Below are 24,464 nucleotides of genomic sequence, written 5' to 3'. Positions count from 1 at the left end.
AAATATAACTCTATTGGGTATTATATGGAGACAAAATATGCAGGGGCATAACAGTCATGGCATAGAGACAGTGCTATCTGTGTATATGTATTTATAAAACAAGGGATCTTCTCATCAGCTTTCCTTTCCTGGTTTCACCACTTATTAATGCCCTGGCAGTGACACGGGATGATGCCTTTCTCCACCCAGTTCCCTTTGGTAAAGGAATCGAGAAATCAGACTAATTTCTTTTTTTAATGTTAATTATGTCCAGTAACCGTGATATGAAAATTAGGCTTTAAATTGAATAATTATCTGCACAGGTAGAAGAGTACAAGAAAATCAGTGCTTATCCTCAACCTGAGGACTGATACTATTCTAACACTGAAGTTTTATGATAAAAATTTGCCACCAACTATAGTAGGAACATTGAGATTTGGGGTCCTTAATACTTCCTTAAGTGGGCTAAAAGATTGGGTATTTTCAATTTCTTTACTTTTGCTTTCCTCCTCCAGAATAAAAACAGAAATCCAATCTTGAGACTTTTCCTAATGAGGCTCAGAATTCTAATCCCAAGGAAAGTCTCTGTGACAGCACAGGGCAACTAAAGGGGCAAGAGGTCTTTGTATGCAGGGCTCCTGGGTGGCTCAGTCATGATCCCAGGGTCCTGGGATGGAGTCCCACATCAGGCTCCCTGCTCAGCCAGAGTCTACTTCTCCCTCTATCCCTCCCCCCTGCTCATGCATGTTCTCTCTCTCTCTCTCTCTCAAATAAATAAACAAAATCTTTTAAAAAAGAGGTCTTTGTATGTTCTACCTTAATGAGTACATTAAAATTTCATTTCATCTTTATTTTTGTTTTTGTGCAGAGCAAGAGAAAAACAAGTCTATGGAGAAAACTCCTCTACTGAAATTTGTTGGATTTATTGTTGGATTTGGTTATCTTGTTTTCAAGGAAGTATTTTTTTACACTTAAGCAAAAAGTGTGTCTTACTGTTTCTTCTCTGGTACATTTAAAATATATGAGGGGAAAAAGGAAAATAAATAATAAAATACATTTGATGGTTGGACACCAACATGAAAGGTTCTTATTCAGCATGCCTGCCCTCTAATTTCTCATATCCCAGTGATGCCAGGTCCAAATTAACTTCACACATCCAAAGTCAATATTGCTACCTTGACTTTTACGTTTTATCTAGTGAGCTAAAGCATCTTAGAAAAATTCTTTTTTTTTTTTTCTCTTTGGCTCTTCTGACTTGTCTTGGACCAAAAGGAAAAAAAGAAAGAAAAAGGAAAAGAAAGAAAGAAAGAAAGAAAGAAAGAAAGAAAGAGAAATAAGGAAATAAATGTTCTCACACTTCTTTTCCCTCTTAACCAGACTTTACTTCCCATCTGAACTTCTTCCACACTAGACAATTTAATGTTGTCCTTTTTTAATAGTAAAACTTTATAGTTCATGACAGCCCCAAACTCAAGAAAATGGACATTCTTGAAAACCCTTCCACGTTGTGCTCAAATGCAGTGCGTCATGTCGTGTCATCACGAACGGCCACCAGGAAGATGGATTCGCCAGCATGTGATGAGTTAATCAAAAAACAAAGACCCCACGAACATACACGATTATGTTCAACCTGGGCTTTACCCTATTCAGTTTCAGTCAGAGACCATTGCTTCTTTCAAATAACTCGTTCATTTTTGAGAAAAAAAAAATCCTGTCTTCAGACAGGATATGGGGGAGGAGTTAAGGGGTGATGTTTTACACATGCACATCTGGATACAGTCCAATTATTTCCCTTAAACATTCCCCCAGTTGTTTTCATTTTGCTCCATGCTTTGGCATTCATAAATTTGTGAGATTAATTGTGTGTCAGCAGTCTGCAGGCCTGGAGTTGGGCACCACTTTAATAGCAATACAGCTACAAAACAACTCTATAGAGAAATACGTTCACATTTTTAAAAAGGAAAGCATAGTCACATAATTCATTGCTGTTTAATATTGTGGCACTGACATTGTACATAAAGAAAGTAGTGTAGTCTTTTAGAGAACTGCCCTGCTAGCGAGATATATATATATATAAATTCAACTGTTGTAAACATAAGAAAGGATTCATCAAGAGTACAATGGAGAGTTCGTGTGGCTGGGCATTTGTTTCTTGTTTTCATCTGATCATCGTGAGAGGAGTGGTCCTTGTCCTGGAAAGTGCCAACAGTTAAAATCACCTTTGTCGAAAGAACAAATTTATCTCAGACATGGTGTAAAAGCATCGTGTTTTTTTTTTTAATTATTGTTTATATTCTGAGAAGTCTCACAGCTTTCCAAACTACTGTTTTAAATTAAATGTTTATGTCCCCCCGAATTCACATATTGAAACCTAACCCCCATGTGATAGTATTAAAAGGCGTGGGGCCTCCGGGAAGTGATTAGGTCATGAGGGGGAAACCCTCTTGAATGGGACTAGTGCCCTTATAGAAGAAACCCCAGAGAGTTTCCTTACCCCTTCTGCCCATGCAAGGATACAGAGAGATGGTGATAGTCTGTGAACCAGGACACAGGCCCTCCCCAGACACTGAATCTGCTGGGCCCTAATCTTGAACTTCCAGCCTCCAGAACCGTGAGAAACACATTTCTGTTGTTTATAAGCTGCCCAGTCTATAGTTTTTGTGACAGGAGACCAAACACACTCAGACAACCATTATATATGAAAAGTGAAACTGGAAACCCCCTTGCCTTGATGTTCAGACCTCACAACCTAGATTACAAGCCAAGTGGAGGAAGAGCTGTGTTCCTCAGAGCTTGGCACTGCGCCTGCCCTAGGGTAGGTGCCTGGTAAATGCTGCTTAATCGTGAAAGAACTATTTTTAAATGTTGGGAACAAGACAACTTATTCTTGTTTGACATAGTCTTGCATTACAGAATTGACTTGGAAACAAACCTGACTATTAGATGTTGTGTCCTGTACCACAAGCCACAGGAAGGTAAATGTCCATGCGTATACATGACCCAGCAGAGTGTTCGGGGTCAAAGTTCTAGGGTCGGCAATATCATTATGGGAAGGATAGGAGCAGCTTCTCCTTTAACTCTCCACAAAAACACACCATTGGAGAAGCACGCAGCACTCCTCCAGGTAATAACTGGGGCTAAAATAAGTCGTATGATATCCCTGCAGAAAAAGGAAGAAGGAAACCTTTCATATTCCTTGTTTGTATTATGAGTGTGTTTATCTTCAAATGTGTTATATGATGGGAAATCAAACTATAATCTAGCAGTAAACTCCTAGTTATAAAAGCAACAAGATGTACCATCGTTATTGCATTGTATCCATGGGCCTTTAAACTACTTATCAGAATTTTTTCAATGTGGATAATATTTGAAGTTTGCTGAAAAAAATCACTCACTCTCTTTTGGTCTTGGTTTCTTCAGCAAAATGAGGTGAATAAAATCAGCCCTGTCTGCTTCACAAGGTGATGGTGAGGGTCAAATGGATGAGGTCGAAAACGGCTAAGCAATCAGTAAACCATGAACCACAAACAAAGTTGGACTCCCTAAACCATTACTAACCATCTTATATTCCACTCATGGCTCAACACTAGAAACCCAAAGTACATAACAGCTTATTCTTTATACGCATTAGACTACTAATCTCAAAACTAACTGGAGCTAGTTCCCATAGACTAACTGGTAATGTGTTGACACAGATGAGCAAACTTGTGTGTTCACGCTAGAGGAACCTGAGAGACGCCTGCTGACAGAAGCCAATGCTGCTTTGAAAACCATCTAAATTCTACTCAGAGACATGCTATGATATTGGTACAATATTTACAGATGCAGTTATGTTTCCTCTAAGCAAACTGATTTTCCTTGCTCAGCTTATATCTAAGGAACTGTGGTGCTCGAATTGTTTATTCAAATCCCTGCTACAGACACCCTGGGCAAAAAGTTAATCTCTCAGAGCCATAGTTTCCTTATACATAAAAAGATAATAATACCTCCTGATGAGGTTATTGTGAAGATTAAGGGTTAAGGAATGAAGTATTTTTCACATACATGTCATCCTGAATTTACTGGTTATATCTTAAGAATTGTTGAATTCGTATTTCCAAAACTGTGCTGGGAAAATAAATCCAGAATTGAATAAGGCTACAAATAATCCAAATGCAAATGAGTAAGTAGAGCATCCTTAAAACATATATGTATTTATATATGTTGCCTGTGCACATATTTTTCTTAGGAAGTTCATGCAAGTTCTACAGAAGCTGAAATAAACATAGCAAAAAACTTCTCCCACCTCTTTTCAATCTTAATTCAGAAGTTGTAATATTATTTTAATAGAATAATAGTTTCAATCATCTGATTAATGATGATAAACATAATTAATACTTACATGATCCTCTATTTTTTCAAGGCATGTTCATACCTATTATTTTATTTTGGTTTCCCGAACGACACTGTAAGAGTACTAACATCACCTTGAACTCTACATCTGATTAAAACCTACTGGGAGAAACAACTTGTCAAAACTGAGACCCAGCAGGGCTGGTCAGAAAAATTTGTGAGACCACCATTTACCAAATTCTACCTCATCATACAAAAACCAAAGGTCACAAATGACAATCAGGCACCATTAGTAATAAACAAAAATTTTGAATTTCAGTCCAGACAGGGGGATGCTTTCTATAAATACAAAATTAGAGGTGACAGTCTGAAAGTAAGCTCCACAAACCAACCATGTTGGCAATCAACCCTCAAGTTCAATTTCATTCATAATACATACCAATAAGTGCTGTTAACATTCTGGATTTACACTGAATTCTTACCCAGCAGCTTAAAGCACTTTATATTTTAGGCTAGAAGGAGATCACTATTTTTGCTCTACTTTATGGACTGAGATATAAAGTGAAATATCCCAGTGAGCGGGAAGAATAACTTAGAGTCTGCTGATTCTATCTCATCTCCAGAAAAATCACTCTTCAATCCACTGCAGTCTTGCTTGTGTCCTGACCATCATATCGACAATGAAATCCTAAATATCACTGATGATCAGTTAATGATAAAACCCAGTGACCTATTCTTACCTCATCTCATTAAAATCACAGTGATCACCATAGATTGGGTAATGCTGAGAATGTGTGTGCTTAAGAAGACCCAAGAAGACATCTGTCTGCTTTAGTCTTACTAGTACTAAAACCACGTTATTGTCGGCATTTCCTCTGGGTTGGCTGTGAGAAATTAGGGGCCAAAGTATACCAGGCTCTGTACACGCAATTATGTATCCTGTAACGTCATATCCCTTACTCTGTCTCAGGTCCCAATTTGATTCCTCACAAGGAAGGTAATGAAGTCTTTAACCTAAATTCGTTTTTGAACATTTTCGCTTACCCAACTAAATTTCAAACAGTATAATAAAAACTGATTCTTATTGTAAATATCCCATTCTTAGAATCATACATTGTTCTTGCAAACTCAAAGCACCATCATCCGCACTTTTCAATTTACCTCTCCTTTGAGTCTGTTTGGCCACCTGGTCCTATTGAGTTTCTTCTGTAGTTTTACCTTTATTCTTTCCTGCCCCTTCCTACATTCACAGACCTAGAGCAGGCTTTCAGCGTTAGAGCTAATTTTACTATCCCTAATATTACATCTATATTTCTTCCCTCCAATTTCCCTGTTTTAATGCTAAATTTCCCTTTCTAATGCTAATATAGCAAAACAAGATAAATCTTATTATATTGAGTTGGTTACTGCCCAGATCAAAAACTTTCTGGGGCGCCTGGGTGGCACAGCGGTTAAGCGTCTGCCTTCGGCTCAGGGCGTGATCCTGGCGTTCCGGGATCGAGCCCCACGTCAGGCTCCTCCGCTATGAGCCTGCTTCTTCCTCTCCCACTCCCCCTGCTTGTGTTCCCTCTCTCGCTGGCTGTCTCTATCTCTGTCAAATAAATAATAAAATAAATCTTTAAAAAAAAAAAAAAAAAGAAGGGGAAAAATGCTTTAAAAAAAAAAAAAAAAACTTTCAAGGGTTCCTTACTGAGAAGTGAATTAGTACAGCATTCAAACCTTCCGCAATCTTCCCCCAACCACCATTTCAACTCTGTTTTAGTCATCTTTTGTGGTATAACAAATTGCCCCCAAGTGAAGCAGCTCAAAATAATATACATTTATTATCTCATAGTTTCTGTGGGCCAGCAATCTGTGATTGGCTTAGCCAGGTGATTCTGGCTCAGGGTCCCCCACAGGTTGCAATCAAGCTGCTAGATGGAGCTGTGGTCATCTGAAGGCTCAACTGGGGGAGGGAGGCTGGTTTCTGCTTCCAAGTTCACCCACATGGTGACTGACAGGTCTCATTTCCTTGCTGGCCATAGGCTGGAGACCTCAGTACCTTGCCACATGGGCCTTTCCTTAGTTTGTATGACATGGCAGCTGGTCTCTGCCACAGTGAATGATCAAAGAAAGAAAGAGCCCAACACAGGAGCTACAGTGTTTTATAATGTAATTGCCTCAGAAGTGGTAAACCTTCATTTCTGCCATAGTCTTCCGGCTGCTGTGCTGGTTTCCTATTGCTGCTATAACAGATTACTGCAAACTCGGTGGCTTAAAGCAACACCAATTTATTATCTCACAGTTCTAGAGAACAGAAGTCTAAAATGGGCTGGAAGTGCTGTTTCCCTTTTGGAGGCACAGGGAAGAATCTATTTCCTTTTTTTTTTTCCAGACTCTAGAGGCCACCTACATTCCTTGTTTTGTTGTCCCTTCTTCCACCTTCCTCCAAAGCCAGTAGGGTAGCATCTTCTCTCCTCTCCGACATTTGCTTCCATCCTTATATATCTTCTTTCTAATGCTAAGTCTACTAAGTCTCTCTTAAAGGGACTTGTAATTACATTAGGTTCACCCAGATAATCCAAGATAATCTCCCTATCTCAAATCCCTAACTTATTCACAAATCACATATTCAAAGTCCCTCCTGACATATGATTTAACATATTTACAGGTTCTGAGGATTAAGACATGCACATCTTTGGGCTAAGTGGGTGGGGTACTTATTGAATCTACCAAAATCACACAAATCAACCCTGGTACAATGCAGGGGAGTGATTATGAGGATGTGTAGAGATATCACTGGGGACTAGCTACCACAAAACCTCTCTTCTACATTTTCCCAGTCTTTAGCATACTTTGATCCTTTTAGCTGGACCTGTCCAAGTTTCACTTATCATTAAAATATATCTTATAATAAAAGCAAGTATTATAAAAGGTCAATTGTAGTTATAAAGGGTATACTAGTACTCACCGTAAAATTCCTTTATCTTTTCAATGTTTGAAAATTTTCACAATAAAATGGGAGAAAATTAAGCCTCAGGTTCATGAAATATTTCTCACTATTAGTCCTCAGAGGATTCTCTTTCCTCCAGTCTCTTATTCATACTTATTATGTACATTACTCATTTAGTTTCAAATAATATGACTTTTCTAATGTCACTGAAATTCAATATATGAATGGATACTTCCATATGATACCATTAGATCTTCACCTTATATCTTTACTCAATTTTTCTCATGGAAACACCTATAGGGGCACAACCTATAAGTATAAATCATCATCAATAGGTTTGAGTCAGTAAAATCAGTTTACTCACAATCACTTTTAAAAGTTAAAGACAAAAATCAAGGTGCACACTTGTGGGTGAGAGGACTGTTGTTTGCAAATGAAGATAGTACTGATTCATGGTCAGTATATTACTATTTTCAAAAGTGGAAATACATTTGTGCTGATCCAGTCATGCTCTTTACTCTGTTTCCTGTGCAAACAATCAATAATTTGGAAGATGCCTGAGCAAAGACAGGAGCGAGTGTGTAGCAATGAAACAGATAGATTGTTATTATGAATATAATTGCCCAGTAGTTGTCTTACTAGAACACAGCATGCCTTAGTTAACTAAATTTACTCCATATGGAATAAGATAATTTTTAAAAATCAGTACTTCCACAAATTAATGGTGATCTCACTGTTTAACTGTCTCTTCTGAAAGATATGAAGCAATTTAAACAAGCAGCACCGTTCTGAGACTTTTTTTGATATCTCATTCAGAACATGCTCGTTAATGTCCATAACGAATGCTTATTGTTACTACCTTTAATATTAGAAAATAAACCTGAAGTACAGCAATATCCTTCACCATTTATGAAAACACAAGACAATACAAAATAAATTATTTGCAGTCTATGTGCCATCCATAGCATAGTCTACCAAGCTTTCATCATTAGATGTTGCTATTACCAGAAACCAGTCTTTCTCTGATAGAAGGTAAATTACCAAGTTATATTAAACAGTAAAAAAAGGAAATACTAAGCACGACACCAGCTCTAAGTATAACACTAAGGCATTTGTTCAGAAATGTCAGCCAAGGAAGATAAATTACCAAGGTGTAACTTGTCAGGCCCTTCTAAACCAAACAGTAAAAATCAAGAGTTGGTGTCCAAGTCTCAGATGCTGCCAAGGAAAAAAGTGTTTTTGGTCTCAAATCTTCTCCATTCACTTATAGACACATTTATTTGAAAACAGAGCATATTCACTTGACAATGGACCCACAGTTAAGCAGGAAAGGTCTCAAAACCTCATATTTAAAACTTAAACGTATGCTCCATTAATTTATATTTCCTTCCTGAGCTGATGGACTCAAGCCCAGGAAAAAAGAAAAAAAGAAAACCTCATTTATATTTAATCATTACATTTATTTAAGGCTCAACTATAGTACTTAGAATATTAGAAATATTCTCTAATATTTGAAAGTATAATAGTCTACCTTTATTTCTCATGGAGCATATGCTATAAAGAATTGCATCACATTAAATACTTTTAGTCAGTAAAATCAACAGATGTAGTTTTTGACAGAACATAAGCTTATGGGTACCACTGATGCCTCATCATGATTTCAAATTCAGCATTTAAGATGCTAATTTCCTCTTAGTATGTGGACTCTAAATACTGCTGTGTTAGCTTGGTCCTGGCCATAAGATCCAGGAGACTGAGTCTGTGGGAGTCTTCACTTAAGGATGAATACACTTCTATATTTATCTTATAACATAAAATTGGAAGCCTAGCAAAATTAATGCATATTAAACCTGTGATACACAAACATAAAGGCTATAATCATCTTAACTGCTAACCCCAAACTTTACTACTTTTAAATACAAGTAAATCTTACCATAGTTTTATTCCTTTTTAATTTACCCTGAAATCATTCCTTGGTATAAGGCTTCTCCCTGGTTAACTTCAGGATCAAAAAGCTCTCTTTTGAGACCAAGTCCTCTATTTTCAATGGGACATCTTTGCCCACATGGTTCACGTATTTGTGAATCTTAGCATATCCCAAACTGAAAAAAATATTATCCCTAGCATTCCTATTACCTGCACCTTCTCGTGGGTCCCCTGTCTGATTACTGATACTGTCATTCTGTCCATTTGCTTAAACAAAAACCTTGGAATCATCCCTCTCTCTCCCAACTCCCTCATCCAACTGCTCACTTTCTCTCCTTCTTCGCTGCCAGTGCCTTAGTCCCAGCATCCAGCACCCTTCACACATAAAACATTCACGTCTTAAATGTTCTCCCTGTCTCCAGTTCTTCCTCATTTCAGGCCACCCTCCATACCTCTACGTATAATGTCTCTAACACACACGCCCATTCCCTTCAAGAACTCTCCACCACCGACAACCATAGCTCTCCATCTTTCTCTGTGCAACTTCTCTCTGCACAGAGATATTGCATCACTCTATTCACAACTCAGTTTCAGAGTGACAGGCATCAGCAGAATAGCATGTATTCACAGGTGGAACAAGAATGAAAGAGTGAAATCTTGGAAGCTCACCTAGGAGGGGTCTGGTGTTCCTTATGAGGCAGCAGCAATATTCCAGTTATGATCCACTTACCAGAAGGACCAGGTTTTGGTTCCCCAGCAGGCTCTGCACCCTTTTATATCCTACACACGTTTCCCATCATTCTATCAAGGAACCCTGTTTATTCCTTCAACAAATATTTACTCATTCATAAATGGCAAGCACCTCTTAATTCACCAGGTACCAGGTGCTGCTCTCTGGTCACGTGTAAAGGTTCCCTACTAAACACATCACTCTTTCATGCTCCCAAGCCGCTATGCTTGAGACTTCTTGTGTCTGGAATACAAGTCCACATCCCCTCTTCTTGGGCTCCCTCAACAATGGAGAGAATAAAAATTCAAGGACTGCTATTTACAGGTTTTGTTTTGTTTTGTTTTGTTTTGGCTTTGCCCTATTGATTTATATCTATCATCTGGATACAGAAATTGGCACAACTCAAGAGGACTATACAATAAATATTAGTTAGGTATTAACTACTAACACTAATATTAACAAACACTGTTCAATATGTCATCAGCCTAACTCTTCTGTCTAAGGTTGAAATCAGCACATTTTCCAAAGAATGCCTGCATCCCCTCATCACCACCAGGGAGAAGCTGGTACTGAGGTCTTGCACAGCAGGGTAGACAGTATACAGCTCTACCGCTTGATTATTTTAAATGGAAAATAAGAAGCAAATAAGAATTTCAGACAAAATATACACTGATCTATTTCCTTTTCTTCTGTGAAGTCATACCTCCTCAACAAGTGAATTTTGACTCAGGTAGCCTCATTCTTATATTCTTCTCATATACTTTTATCATATGACATTAAATTCTATTTTTAAAAAACTGTAATAAGTTATTCACTAACCTGATCATAATGACTAAAAAGAAATCATTCTGTTGCTGATTTGTTCCCAGAAAATCAAAATAGCGGGAGATGAATAAGGAACACAATATAGAATAAGTATGGGGTGGTGATAATCAATATCACTAGTTAATTCACACCAGTTATAAACTCCCCTCTGCTTGAAAGTGTGTGCTATTCCTCACAGCTTCCTTTGGACTTTTTAGAGCAACTGGAGGCATGTCCTTTGAAGCACAAAACTAATTAATCTCTGTTTCTTAGAAGTTCTGTTGAAAAGGATCCAGGATATAGAAAGAGACTGTGAATTCAATAATGGGCAGAAGTTAAAACTCCAAGCCAATGAAGAATATAGCATTATTCCCAACGGTGTAGAAATATCACCTTGGTTGGATTTTTTTTTTTCTAATTTTAGTGTAGCATAAATGAAGACAGAGCTGACATGATCCCCAGTAACTCAGAAATTCAATTTTCCTTCTTTATGATTTGGTTACCAAGACGTACAATGCACCAGCTCTCTTCAAACATGGACTCTAAGAATTCATGTGAGGGTAGACAGCCAGACTAGACGAGGTCAGACATAAAGACCTTTGGCCCAAACATTCCCTGGTTCTTTCAGCCAGGAAAAAAAAAAAAAAAAACACCTACAACAAAACAAACAGAAAAACACTGTGCTGTGCCATCCATAAATTCTAAGCACATTACCCCAAAGTGACTGTCTTTAGTAAATAATTATAATAATATACTGACAATGACAACACCAATTAACATTGAAGTCCTTACCATACTCCAGGTTCTATGTTATGAGCTTGACATATGTGAATTCATTTAATCCTATTTTCATTCACATTTTAATATGAAATCGAGGAGGAGGAGAGAGATTAAGGCCCCAGGTCTGACAGCTAGTAAGCGGCGGCCTCGGCCTCGCTGTAGAGTCTGCCCCGTTCACTTCAGCCCTCCCAGTCAGTCGTTAAAAGCTTGAGTCCAACACATCTGTGTTCAAATAGCAGCTTTGCCATTTATTAGCTGTGAGACATGAAGCAAGGTACCTGACCTCCCAAGCCTGTTTCCTCATCTACCAAATGAGGATATTAATGGTACCCCTACTTGAAAAGGCTATTGTAAAGATGTAAAAAACTATGCATTTAACATATACCTTATGCTTAAAGTATAGAACTTAAAACATAAATGGAACAAAACCAAAAAACTCTAATTTCTCTTCATGTGATATTCTTCAATCGTCTGATCCTCTCCTTTGGAAAACATTTATGTAAAAGCTAATTTGCTTTTACAGTGCATAGATTTCTAGCTCCTTCCAGACCTGCTTCTTAAACATACTTAGAAAAAATGCAACTAAGTTTATAAACAGAGCTGCAAGGGATTTTTCTTCACATACTGCAAAACCCAACATTTTGTTATGAGTTTTGCTCTCAGTTCTTTGATGACGCTACTAAAACAGGAAGTCATATTTCTTCACAAGAAGAAAAAGAAACAAGATAATGGGTATTTCATTTAAATATCACAACAAACCATTTCCCGGTTACAGAAACTGATGTTCATATCAAATAACTAGTCCAATGTCACCCAGTCAGAAAATGGAATGTGAGTCTATACTCAGAGCTACAAATACACTTTTCAGTAAGTCAGGTTTGCCTGTGAAGTCTTCTTTTAAGTCACCTAAGATCTTTCTAAGGCTTCTTCCTATTCCCAAGTTCAAATTAACTATCTCCAAAGTTAACTTCCATTTCTCAAGACTCAAGCTAACCAGAATATTTTTACCGGAAGAGTTTAAAAAGACAACTTGGTCAAGGCTCATCGGCCATTAGTGGTCACATTTAGAGAGCTTAACAAGCCAAAAAGTTGGTGAATAGCTCAACCATTTGAAAACTAAACACCCTTAGGCAAAAACTTGTTTTTCCTGAAACCTAAAGCCCAGAAGAGAGGATGAAAAGATTATATGATTCTTCAGGATTTCATGAAAATAACACAGAAACTATTTTTCTTCGGCGAAGCAGCAGTCAACAACAGAAATGTAGCTAGGAAGACTGGACTTTGAGCAGCCCCAGAGCCCAAATGACACAGAGAGGAAAGAATATTTGAACACATTCAAGTTCTGGGAGGGCCTAACCTCAGCCCACTCTGGTTGATGGAGAACTGGAAGAGGCCTTTCTTCTTAAAAGTCTCTGGAGCAAAGGGAAATGCCGCTCAATATGGAATTCCACCCCAGACAAAGCGCAGAAACAGGGAAGGAATTTGCCTTCTAACAGGAGTTGAATAGTGGCAATAACGGAGCCAGACACGCTACGGTGAAACCTGAACTACGTGAAACCATCGTTTAAAAGAAAAAGCTGATGTACGTATCCAAACACTACTACTATATTCACTACCCCTGACTTTTTATCAGTCACTAATAAACATTTGCACCACTAGATCTTTGAAAATTCAAATGCAAGAGAACCATATTCATCCCAAAATATATGCCAAATTTCATCTCTCGAAGCAATAGTGTAAACCCCTTATTTGTGGACCTATCCACCTATGCTTATTGCAATTTGGCTTATAGGACTCGATAACCTCTACATGATTTTAAAATGTCAGTACAGGTCTCCATAAGCAGGATGACTGTGGGAGCGGCCTGTCTCACGTGCAGTTGGCCAGGGACACCTTGCAAATCTAATGTCTGCATTAGGGCTTCCTGTGCAGAGATCTGCCGTGCATTTAATACTTCCAATGAGGCAAAAAAAAAGGCTAGAACAGGAAGAGAATACTTTCAACTAAGCCATGTCTCTCAGGGATCCCATATACTTCAATTGCTTTGTGGAGACAAGCCAGGGCATTTGGTTGCTCATGAGCAATTCTAATCACTCCAGCACCCTGTGGTAATCCAGACACATAGCTGGAATTTTTCCAGAGAGCTGTTCTCAATCAGGCAATTGTCTTGATAATAGAAGAACTGTACACTCAGCCCTGTTTTAAGTGTCCGTCCTGCCACAGCCATTGAACCTTTTGTTAAAATTTGCAAGGTTCCTCCCATCCTTTGTGTTAACATATACAGGAAGAAGTAATGGACCCTAATGAAGCAAGAGGTGTGCTTCCTTACTTTTCCATTATAATGTAATTTTAAGTTTTCAAGAAAAGGCGGAAAAAACGATAGGGAGACCATATAGAACAACGAATATTCAGGAAAGACATTCATTCATTCAACAAGTATTTACCTAGACACTACAAACCATTGTAAAGTAAATTATAATATAGGTAGTTAAAACCATAAGGATTTTTTTTTTTATTCTGAAACAGAGCAATGTGCCAATGTTCAGGAAAACTACATAACATCCCTGAAATCCAACAAGTATAATTGCTCCCGGAGATGGTATGTTCATGTTTTCCCTTTGTAGTCTTTTATCTGAAGAACCCAAACCCTCAAAGCATCAGGAATTAATCTCCACTTTGCAGGAAATTGTATTTAAAAAAAAAATCTTACTGTGGTAATATAAGTTATCAAGACACAGTTTAAAAACCTCCGAGTCTCTCTACTTCAACTTCTTATGAGATATTTTGGAGAAATGTGAGCTAAATAACAATACCTAGATTCAAATTTTTAGTACACTGATTTTGATAAATTCTTTGAAGGTAAACTCTGTGCCTGTTTGTTCCATTAAAATGTGTGGATCTTAATTATGTAAAAGAATCATGAACTTTTCTTTGTTAGTAATTTTCAGTTTAAAATTCTGCATGAAATTAATCCTCTGTTATTGCCGTAGCCCTGAAAATGAACTTCGAGATAACACAAATCTTTCTTGTTCCTTTCCAGTCTCAGAGCTCCCACTTTTAGCCATGTCAGGATTTTAGAGCACAAAGGCAGGGAAAGTTGAAAGAAATTCATTCAACTCAGTTCTATTTTTTAGCAGCTCTGATAACACTGTAAGATATTAAAATGACTAGCAAAAAAAAAAAGATGTTGGGTTGGGAAAGGAACTGTAATTATTCATGTTACTAATTGCATAAACATTTATTAAGCATATACTCTGTTCTAGGTACCTTGCTTGGGCTAGACACTTGAAATACAAAGATGGATTAGAACCTTTGAAGGTATTCAGGTCTAATGGTGACTTCATACTTGTTGCTAGAGATTACAGAGCTGGCAGCACATATTCCTGGAGTTCAAAAAACTTTTATCTACGTACATCTGTAGATTCTATGTGCGAAGTAATCACTGTGATGGCAGATGTCTTCGTCACAGTACACATAAATCCTATGTCATGTGGTGCGTTAGTGATGATGCATATATCGTGATTAAAAACAGATATTGCTTGGAGAAGAAAAAGAGCAATAACAACAACATCACAAGAATGTGATTCACAGGCAGCTAACGACCTTCTCAAGTGGGGCCTCAGTCATAATTATCCCACCAAGCAACCGTAATCTTCAGCTGCAGCTTTTTAGCATTTGTCTCGTTCAGCACACATACGTTGAGCACTACTGCATGCACAATTCTGAGTCCTGGGGATACGATGAAAAAAGACTAAGTGCCCATCCTTCAGGTGCTTGCAGTCTAGAGGAGGAGCCAGACACACAAGCCAACAAACAATACAGCACATTATCACGGAGGAAGATAGTGGTAAGGCCAGGATGCCGTGGGAGCCCAGATGACAGACCCTCTGATGAATTTGCCCAGGAGGAAACAAGAAAGGCATACTTAAGAAATCTTCTGATTTTGCTTCATATTACAAGCACCCAGCAGAGTGCCTGGCACATAAAATGTAACCAATAAAAGTTGGTGGCAGGAATAAATATTTTAAGCAACGTAGAAAATTCAAAATTATAGACATATAACTCCTAGCTTGGAGCAGCTTAAAAATTTTAGTAGAGAGATGTTACCAAGACACATAAAACTAATATTAAAAATAGGGGTTTTACTAAATAAAGGCACTAAAGGTTTATACGCAGTATTTGCTTTAAGGCATACTACCTTGGGCTGGCAGTGGTTAAGGAACACTTCGTGGAAGGAACGAGGTTTAAGGTGTCTTGCAGCGTCGCTGTGGATTTCATGAGGGAGAAGGATGAAGGGCATCCTGTAGGGAAATCCCTGTTGAGGGTCAGCGAGGATGGCAGTTTGGCTAGAGGTGGGGAATGGGATAGATGATAGTAATTTATAGACTGGGGCTGGATTTAAGAGATTTTAAATTCCAAGGCTCAAGTATTTGAACTGTATCCTATAAATTACAGGAAGTCACTGAAAGCTTTTGAGCAGTGTGGTAACATAAAAGCTATACATTTTTTAACATATTAAACATGTAGAAATATCTTTATTCCCCTAAAAACATATACTTTCATTTATGTTTTTCTGAAACACATTATCGTCTTGGTCTTTGGTTTTCAACTCTTTAAAAAACTTTTTACTCTGACGTATTTTAGACTTACCAAAGAGTTGGGAACACAGTACATAGAGTTCCCATCTAACCTTCACCCAATAAAGTCGTGTTTTTGAAAGATCCATCTGGTTAAGGACCAGTCAGGTCTTTAACACATACATACATACAACCTGATTTACTAAGATTGCTTCTTTGGATGGACTGAAAATGGCTAACCGCTGAAACTGGATCATGAACCTACATTGTAAACTTGGTTGCAATGACTCAGTTGCATTTGTGCCAAGTCCTCAGCCTCCGGACAAAGAGCTGCATGTGCCCTTAGCATAAACACAAGGGATACATGCCCTGGACTTTGAAACAAGCACAGAGCAGAACTCCAGTGTGGTTCATCCACTTCTCACTGCAGCCCACGCTGTCAAGCCAGTGGTCCTCAGGAGAAAGTGCCCTTCAGAGACCACTCTGCCTACGACCTTCCTCACACACTGCCCCCGCCCCAGAAGGAGGAGTGGCTGTGGTTCAGTAGATTGGGCCACCCTTGCTAAATGGTGAACGGGGACCCAGCAGCATGCACGGGTGTGGCTCTCCCTCTGTGGTTGGCATCTTCAGAGCCAAGGCTCATTTCTCCCAGGAACAAACACGTCATTCTGGCTTGTGTCTTTCTTACAAGTGGTTGGAGTGTGATAAGAAACAAAACTGTAGATACGGATCTTAACAGAGAAGAGGCCTCCTTCAGTTTGATGCTCTCTGGGCCTCATCACCTCAGGAGAAGTGGCTGCTCCATATAGGTGGTCTGGCCCAGCCAGCCAGAGTTCTCTGCACTGGGGTTTGGGGCCAAATCCCCAGCAAATAATGAGGTGTTATTTTCCCCTTCTTTGCCATTATTCCTTCTTCAGAAACCACGAGGAGAGTGGTTGCTATAGTCTCCAGAGGATTTGGGTATTTCTGGTCCTCTGGCCATAATACCAAGTAATAGCACCCTAAGCTGATCACAACACTGCCTATCGTTTTAACTTGGATTTTATTATATTGTACATAGTAGCTCTTAAAAAAAAAAAAAGAATGTTAATTCTCCGCCTTACCCCTGTATCATGATAACAGAAAGTAGGGAGCTACTGTTCAGTTGTTTCTAATGGTATCTTTTTTTTCTTATATGAAAAAGTGGTTAATTCAATATAAAGTCTCAAGGACAGCTGTTTGGGAGAAGGGGCAGAATCCTACCAGCTACGCGCTTATGTAAGTGCTAAAAGAGTATACATGTTTCTCTATCAAAAGAATATTTAAAAGATTGGACAGGTATTCATTCTCAAAACACGTTCTGTATCCATTACTCAGGTCACCTTACTTGAAGCCCTGAAAACAATGAAAAGAGTAACAGAACACTCTCATGTAATGATCTGAGAATAGTTTTAAAAAGATTGAAGTAAATTATTCTGGGAAACCTGACTTTTTTTTCAGTTCTAAAAAAAGAATTGTTTAGTATTAAAAGGTAACATCTAATAATGGGCAACACACTGTCACATAGTTTAAAATTCAAAAAATTTGAAAAGGTACTCAAGGAAAAAGTATCTTTCTCGCCCCTGGCTGAAGTATTTTTAAAATAGGAGAAATACATTAGAAAGACATTTTTTTTTTGGTCCATTCTGCATGTGTATTTGTGTTTCTGAGTAATGGTCACCATGACAACATCTTACAATAAGCTACCTAACATTAATCAGATCAGAATTTATTGCCAAATGTTTGGAATGATACTTTTTGAGCTTACAAATCATGATTTCTCTAAACGAAATCTCAAAGCTGGTAATCAAGCAACAACAGATATGCCACTGTATTATACCAGGTCTGAAGTATGTTCTTTACATAAAACGCCACGTAAATAATCAAAAGCAGAGGTTAGGCAAGAACTTATGCATTGTTTTTCAATGACAATAATGGCATGTATTGCTGTTAGCTACCATTATAAAACCATTTACTAGCGTAAGTCCATGCCTCATATGCATTGGTTGAGCGAATTCTTTGAAGTACCTGAATACCAGGAAATTTCACAAAATGATGGAGGTAGATCAAACTAATTTTTCAATTCCTTTGCAAATATACTTTAACCAAAATATTGCCTTAGAGAAGCACGCTTTTTGGAAATAAGATAACCAATCATCCAAGCAAAATGGATAAATCCCATTTTTACAAGATAATCACGGAGAGAAAATCTACAGCCCATCATGGTAGTACCTCCTGGAGTTTAACAGCAATCAACTCCAACAGCAAATCAGCTTTCTTTTGCTCAATCTAGGTCTCTGGTAGCAATTTACACTAATTTATTTTGTTTACTTTCCCTTGGAAGATGAAGTGTGGCTGAACATCCTTCTTCCACTGAAATCTAATTTACTTACAGACAGTTGATTTTAAGCTCCTTCCTCTGTCAAAACCCCACCTTCTTTCTTAAACCCAATCCTCCTCTCCCTGCCCACCATACAGCCAGATTCCAACCCCGAATCATTTTTGTTGCTTATCTATGGTACCCTCCTTAAATTTTTCATATCTCTCATAAAATCTGAACATTAAAATGGGATCTAGTGTCATTAAATACGTAGGACCAATGCCAAGCAGAGGGGAAACATTATTCTTGGTTGATACATATCGGATCTCCCCCTCACCCAATTCCAGCAACACTCTTGATTTAGTTCATATCTCTATTATTTCCCTCTACTGTTATGGTAGACATTTTTTAAAAATTATTAATAAGAAAAAAAATTCTTAATAAGAGTCCAACAATACTGAAATTAAGTTGAGAAATGGGTCATGGTAACATTCAGGTCCTGGTCTGTTCTCTTTAGCCCTGTACCATTCCTCTGTTCTTTCTGAACCGCATTCTATATTTTATTCATTGTTCGACGGCACAGCAAATGCCACTTTGTATTTGGATCATACAGGAGGTTAACATTACCGCCTAATTTAGTGTCATCCAAAACTAATGAACTTATTCTGAAGTCTGTCATCAAAACCACTGATGAAAGAGTAAATAATTCAGTCCCCGAACCAAAGTTAATAAATTCATACTGTTTTAAACAGTGTGTTTCAACCTATTAATAGAAGAACTGCTCTGATTCTTAAAAGTAATTCACATTTTAGAGCACATATCAGACTAATTACTTTGTATCGTCCCTCAGTGAAACTCGAGTATGCGCATTAGCTGATATTTCGCATCTACTTCACGGAGATGCTCAGGAAACCCATCAACAGGGAGCTAACACGTTGCCAAGTTCCTGCTGCAGGATAACAGTGAAGTCAGAAATAGAGTCAGAAGTTTCCTAATAGTATTCTGTGCTGTAGCACTCAACTGATGAGAACATCATCTATTTCTTAAAATAGATTTCATGAGAATCACCTTAAAACTGAAACTCGTTCCCTTTTGGAAGGTAAAAAACATGTTTATACATACTGCTTCATTTCTTAGGAGGATCAATTCATGTGAAAAATAAGCTAAGTTCCGTGTGAGGCAGGCTATATTCAGCATGGCAGTCTTGGGCTGAAACTCGCTGGGAGAGGAACTAACTGTCTGGCAGAAACACAGCAACAGAAGTCATTTGATGATGGAAACTTATTTTCAAGTAAAAGTTCGTCTTCTGAAAAGATTATGTTGAAAAAGCGTGAGCCAATGAGGACATCTGAAAGTCTGATGAATCTAACAGGGTGCTTGTTCTTTCCTTTTTCTCCATCCTGCCACCTTTTTGTGTAGCTTGACGTTGAATATAATGCAAAAAAGGCAGAAACTAATAAATAATGCCAATAGATCTCAAACTGCAAGATAATTTTCCAAAGGCAGTTGTGACCGTGTAAGTGACTTGAGTCATTGGTCTCGCTTGTTTCTGTACCGTATTTGTGAGCATGTGATCCTGTATACAAAGCAGCCAGCACAACGGCCGTCATGTTTAAAGCTTGATCACGGGCATAAAGAAGAGAACCACTAGAATGAGATTTCTACCAACACCAAGATTGTTCATCATTATTCATTATTATTATGATTTTCATATTTAAAGCAATATCTAGTTTATCAAATCATGTTGCTTGTAACTGTAACTCACATAGTACAGTGTTAGGACATCTTTTATTTAATAATAAGCACCTTTTAAAAGAAAGTTCGATATTTTTCTTTATTATACATCAAAACTATCATTTACATTTTATATTTTTTATTTATCTCTGAAAACAAACCTCACAGATGTTACGTATATAGTGTATACTTGGATTTTAAATTTGGACTTTATTATTTTATCATTGATTTGCTTCTATTGACGGGAATTTTTTTTTTTTTAAACCAAAAGTACTCTGCCTGGCTCTCAAGGAGTGTCATCATCCAATCGCACTCTATTTCTCCAATCTTGGGTCTCTCCCTCCCCCACTAGTCACCCTCTGTTCTGGACAGGTTTTCTTGGATATGTTCCAAGCCTATCTCTTCCACTGACTGTTCCTTTCCTGCACATTCCCGGTCATCCCCATAATAGGAATGTTCTCGTTTTTCCATATGTTTTTCCACAGCCTGTCCATTTTCAAGATCTACCTTCTCCTCTAAGAAGCCTTCATGGGTTGGTCCCTGATATCCCTCTCAATGTCCGTCATTGTATCACTTGGATCTTAAGCAGGTCTCTGGCACCAACCTCACCTCCTCCAACTCTTCCTCTCACCCTATTGCAGTGGCACTGTCCTCCTGGCATACTCTTGCCTCAGGGCCTTTGCATATACTATTTCTTCCATCAAAAAAGGCTCTTTAGCCAGCAGTCTACATGTCACACCCTTACTACCTGCAAATATTTTCTCAAACATCGTGTTTCCTAACCACCCTATTTAACTTTGCAACCCTATGCCCAGATTCTCTACTCCCTTTTCTTGCTTTATTTTGTTTCTTTTTCATTGCACTGGACTGTCACGAGGACAGGAATTTTTATCTGTTTTATTCACTGTTGTATCCCTAGTGCCTATAATAGTGTCCGACACGTGTAAGTGCTTTAAATATCTGCTGAATAAATTCAGTGAATTTATTAAATGCTAATTACATCCTAAGACCTTAAGTATAATAAATTAAATAAATTTCTTGAAATTTTATGTTCTAAGTGCTTGATAAGTATTACCTTGTTTAATCCTCCCAACACCCTATGAAAAAAGTTCTATTATCACTCCACGTTTACAGATGGAAAAATGTAACACAGAGAGATCAAGTAAATTAACGACAGTTAAGTGACCAATGTAAGTGGCAACAACTACAACAAACTCTTTCACACCTCACATGTCTTTTAACTTCCCACAAATGCTCTTATATTGGTTCTATACCACAAACTGTTGGCCACTAACTGTAAAGAGTGAATTTATGTATGGTATATACCTCTTTCTAAAAGAGAACATGAGGCAATTAGCTTTAGATATTATTTTTTTCTTATAAGAAGGAGGAGGAGAGAAAGAAGAGAGCCTGTACTATCACAATTACCACCGACATTAGGGGAAAGAACTCAGGGTTTGGCTCTAGGGTTTCTAGAAGTTATTAGCTAAGAAAAATATCCTGAATGCTCTGGAACATGAAAATAAGTCTGTACTAAGTCTAGCTACTCAAAAATAAAAAGACTTCAAAAATACAAATTGCAGGCCCCTAGAAGCCCTGGGTCTATGAGCGCCACAGAGCCGGGCCCACAGGATGAGGTGGGAGTGAGGCATAAAGCTTGGTTCAGAAATTCTAAGTAGAAACAGTAATAGCAATGAGGCCAACTGAGCTGACATCCAGACCATACAAACTGGTGTGGTCATATCAGGTTTTTGTAGCCAACAGCAGTTCTAACCGATTGGTGCCCCTACTATACTTGTTGTGAAGTATCTTGAAAATCATCCCTGAAGCTAACATTTATAAAGTGCTTAATAAATGCCAGGCACTATGCCGAGAGCTTTCACAGATTAATTCATGCAATCCTCATTAACTACTCCAAAATCACAAGGGTGGCCAGTAATGTTCCCAAGGTCACACGGCAAAGTGGTAAAGCTAGACACACGCTCAGGCCACCTAACTCCCTAGTCTCTTACTGTTAGATGAAACTGAGCATCTGTGTACGTACGTATTTATCCAAATCGTTCTTTCTTCTCAACAATTGCTTTTGCCCTTTAAGTTATCCCAAACAAACTCCTTGAAGGCGTGAATTCTGTGTTATTTCTGTCTCTGGCACAGTGTCTGAAACGTGGTAGGAGTCTGACAAATGTTTATGGAATGAATGAGTGAATGAAAGAACAAATGAATGGAGTGACTAGAAGTTTGTTTTTATATCTGATCTGAAAAATGGCACTTTCTAAGACAAAAGACTCCTTGGCTACGATTGTAGGCTTAGACAGATTATGTATCAGTTATTAAGAGAAGCCAGCTAAAAGTTTTCAGATTGGAAGTTAAAAGAGTAAAACAACAGCAACAAACAAACAAAACCACCATGTGAAATAAAAGTAACTAAAATAAACCTTAAATAACTCCACCTCCCTTTTCTACCATAAAGTAGGAATTAAGCTGCGGAAGGAAAAGTTTTAATCCACTCGAGTATATGATGAACTTAATTTTATAATCTTCTTGATCTCACAGGCTTTTTCAAAGCACAAGGCCTACTGAATTTAGAAATGCACGCCTATTATTCTTAAACATGAGTATACACAATCTGGTTATGTTTATGAAAAGGAAATCACAATTTGAATGATTGGTCTTTATGTTTTAAATGTCAACATTTTTGTTATTCACAATCCATTTTATCTTGGGTTTATTCCTCCTTGAACACCAACTTGATAACATATTTAAATTGTATAAGGGCCACCAAATAGAAAACTGAAAAAGAAACCTCCAGACTATTTCTCTGAAAATAAAAAGTTTCAACTCTTCTCCTTCGATCTACCCCACTCATACCTTTTCATACAGTTTTAAAAATAGCTAACTTAAAACATTAGAGTAAAATTCTCCTTTCCCTAGAAGGAACGATCTATAACCAACCCCCAAAAAGAGAGTTTTCTTGTTTCTTTCCCTTTTCTCACTCTGAAAATAATGTCTGCCCCTGAAGACCAGAATAAGACTTTCGTTTTAATTTCAACTGAAGCAAATGTTATGGCTGTATTACTACTCATCAACAGGAAGCAAAATTACTCATCCATTCCACAGAGATAGCTAAAACTAGAAGACTCAACACATTTTCTCCCTTCTTAAAGGATCCTATGTGATGGGATTAAATTTCACAAATTCCAAAATACATTTACGATATGGGATTTTAAAATTTAATCCCTTTGCCATTCACTTTAGTTTTAAACAGCTTGTTTATCTTCTTCCTGCTAAGCACAAAATGCAGCACAGAAATGGAAACCAGATTTCTTTATGTAGTGAATTTCATGTGGTTTCCACATTTCTCCTGGCAGTAGTTTCCCAGCAGACATTCATCTAAAAAATTCCTCCCTGTGATTTTTAGGTAAGGTGGCATCTGCAGCGTTTTGTGGCACACTCTAAGCACATTCTCAAAAGCACTACAAATGGCCTATGTATTATAGCATTCTAATTGCAGTTTATATTTTAAGTTTTTGTAAAAGTAAATAAAAATGTCATGTATGCAAACTAGAAAGGAGGTTTCTCGTGGTCTAGATTCTTACGTAAGAAGGACTCCCCTTTTTTTGACTCTTCACGTTCAGGATATTCTCAGATTGGTCACCGTGCATTTACTGACCTGATTCCACCTGAAGAGCCATTATGCAGCAGACAGAAACGACAGGCATAGCCCCTGCCCTCAAGGAGCTTATAATCAAGTATGAAAGGTGATAAATATCAGAACAAGCCAAACTTCTCCAATCCTTTGAGAAGAATCAGCTGAGCACAAGCAACAAATGGATGAATGAACGAAATGGACAATAAAGTCCATATGGTTATCTGAAAATATTTGGTATACAATATTCTTTGGAGCCATGAGAAAGCTGATTTAAAGTAAAACAGTGTGATTGATCTAAAACTCTAACTTTCTCTCTCCTCCCTCCCAAAGACATTTAATGTTTTATTTTAAATCAAAAGTTGCTGGCTCAGAAGAGAATTATTTTAAAGGCAAAAAGGAAGAATAAAAGCAATGTAATTTAGTTCAGGAGTTATTAGTTTTCAAGCAATGCATACATCGGGTTCAATTTCTCTGATTGAAAATGTAAAGAGAAAAAAATCTTTTTAAATAGTTGCATATATATTTTCACTGGTTCCTCAATTCCAATTCCTTGTATTGAAGATAAAACAGGAAGAGTCGGGCTGGACAAAAGAGGTAAAAGCAACAGAAAGTCTCACACTGATCAAGAGAGGGGTGGAGAGGGAATGAGTACAAGTAGAAAAGAGGAGGAGAAGAAAAGAATA

The 24,464-nt window shown here is 37.8% G+C and overlaps 1 protein-coding gene across 8 annotated transcripts in view; it reads right to left on the bottom strand.

Annotated features, from left to right (window-relative positions):
* DNM3 (dynamin 3) overlaps window positions 1-24,464 on the bottom strand; it is a 524,278-nt gene that overhangs the window by 200,669 nt on the left and 299,145 nt on the right. The window contains exon 15 of one of the 8 annotated variants that reach the window (XM_048225447.2): window positions 827-15,829. The exons of 6 other annotated variants lie outside the window; for them this stretch is intronic. In XM_048225447.2, coding sequence (XP_048081404.1) covers window positions 15,809-15,829 — 21 coding nt within the window. In that variant the 3' untranslated portion in view covers window positions 827-15,808. Of the gene's footprint in view, window positions 1-826; window positions 15,830-24,464 lie in introns of those variants that run through there. One more of the 8 variants, XM_026509364.4, reaches the window with a different exon arrangement.

The sequence above is a fragment of the Ursus arctos genome, unplaced genomic scaffold (assembly GCF_023065955.2).
Source record: "Ursus arctos isolate Adak ecotype North America unplaced genomic scaffold, UrsArc2.0 scaffold_2, whole genome shotgun sequence".
NCBI lineage: Eukaryota > Metazoa > Chordata > Mammalia > Carnivora > Ursidae > Ursus > Ursus arctos.
The sequence above is the reverse complement of the archived record's forward strand: the minus strand, read 5'-3'. Positions and strand labels throughout refer to the sequence as shown.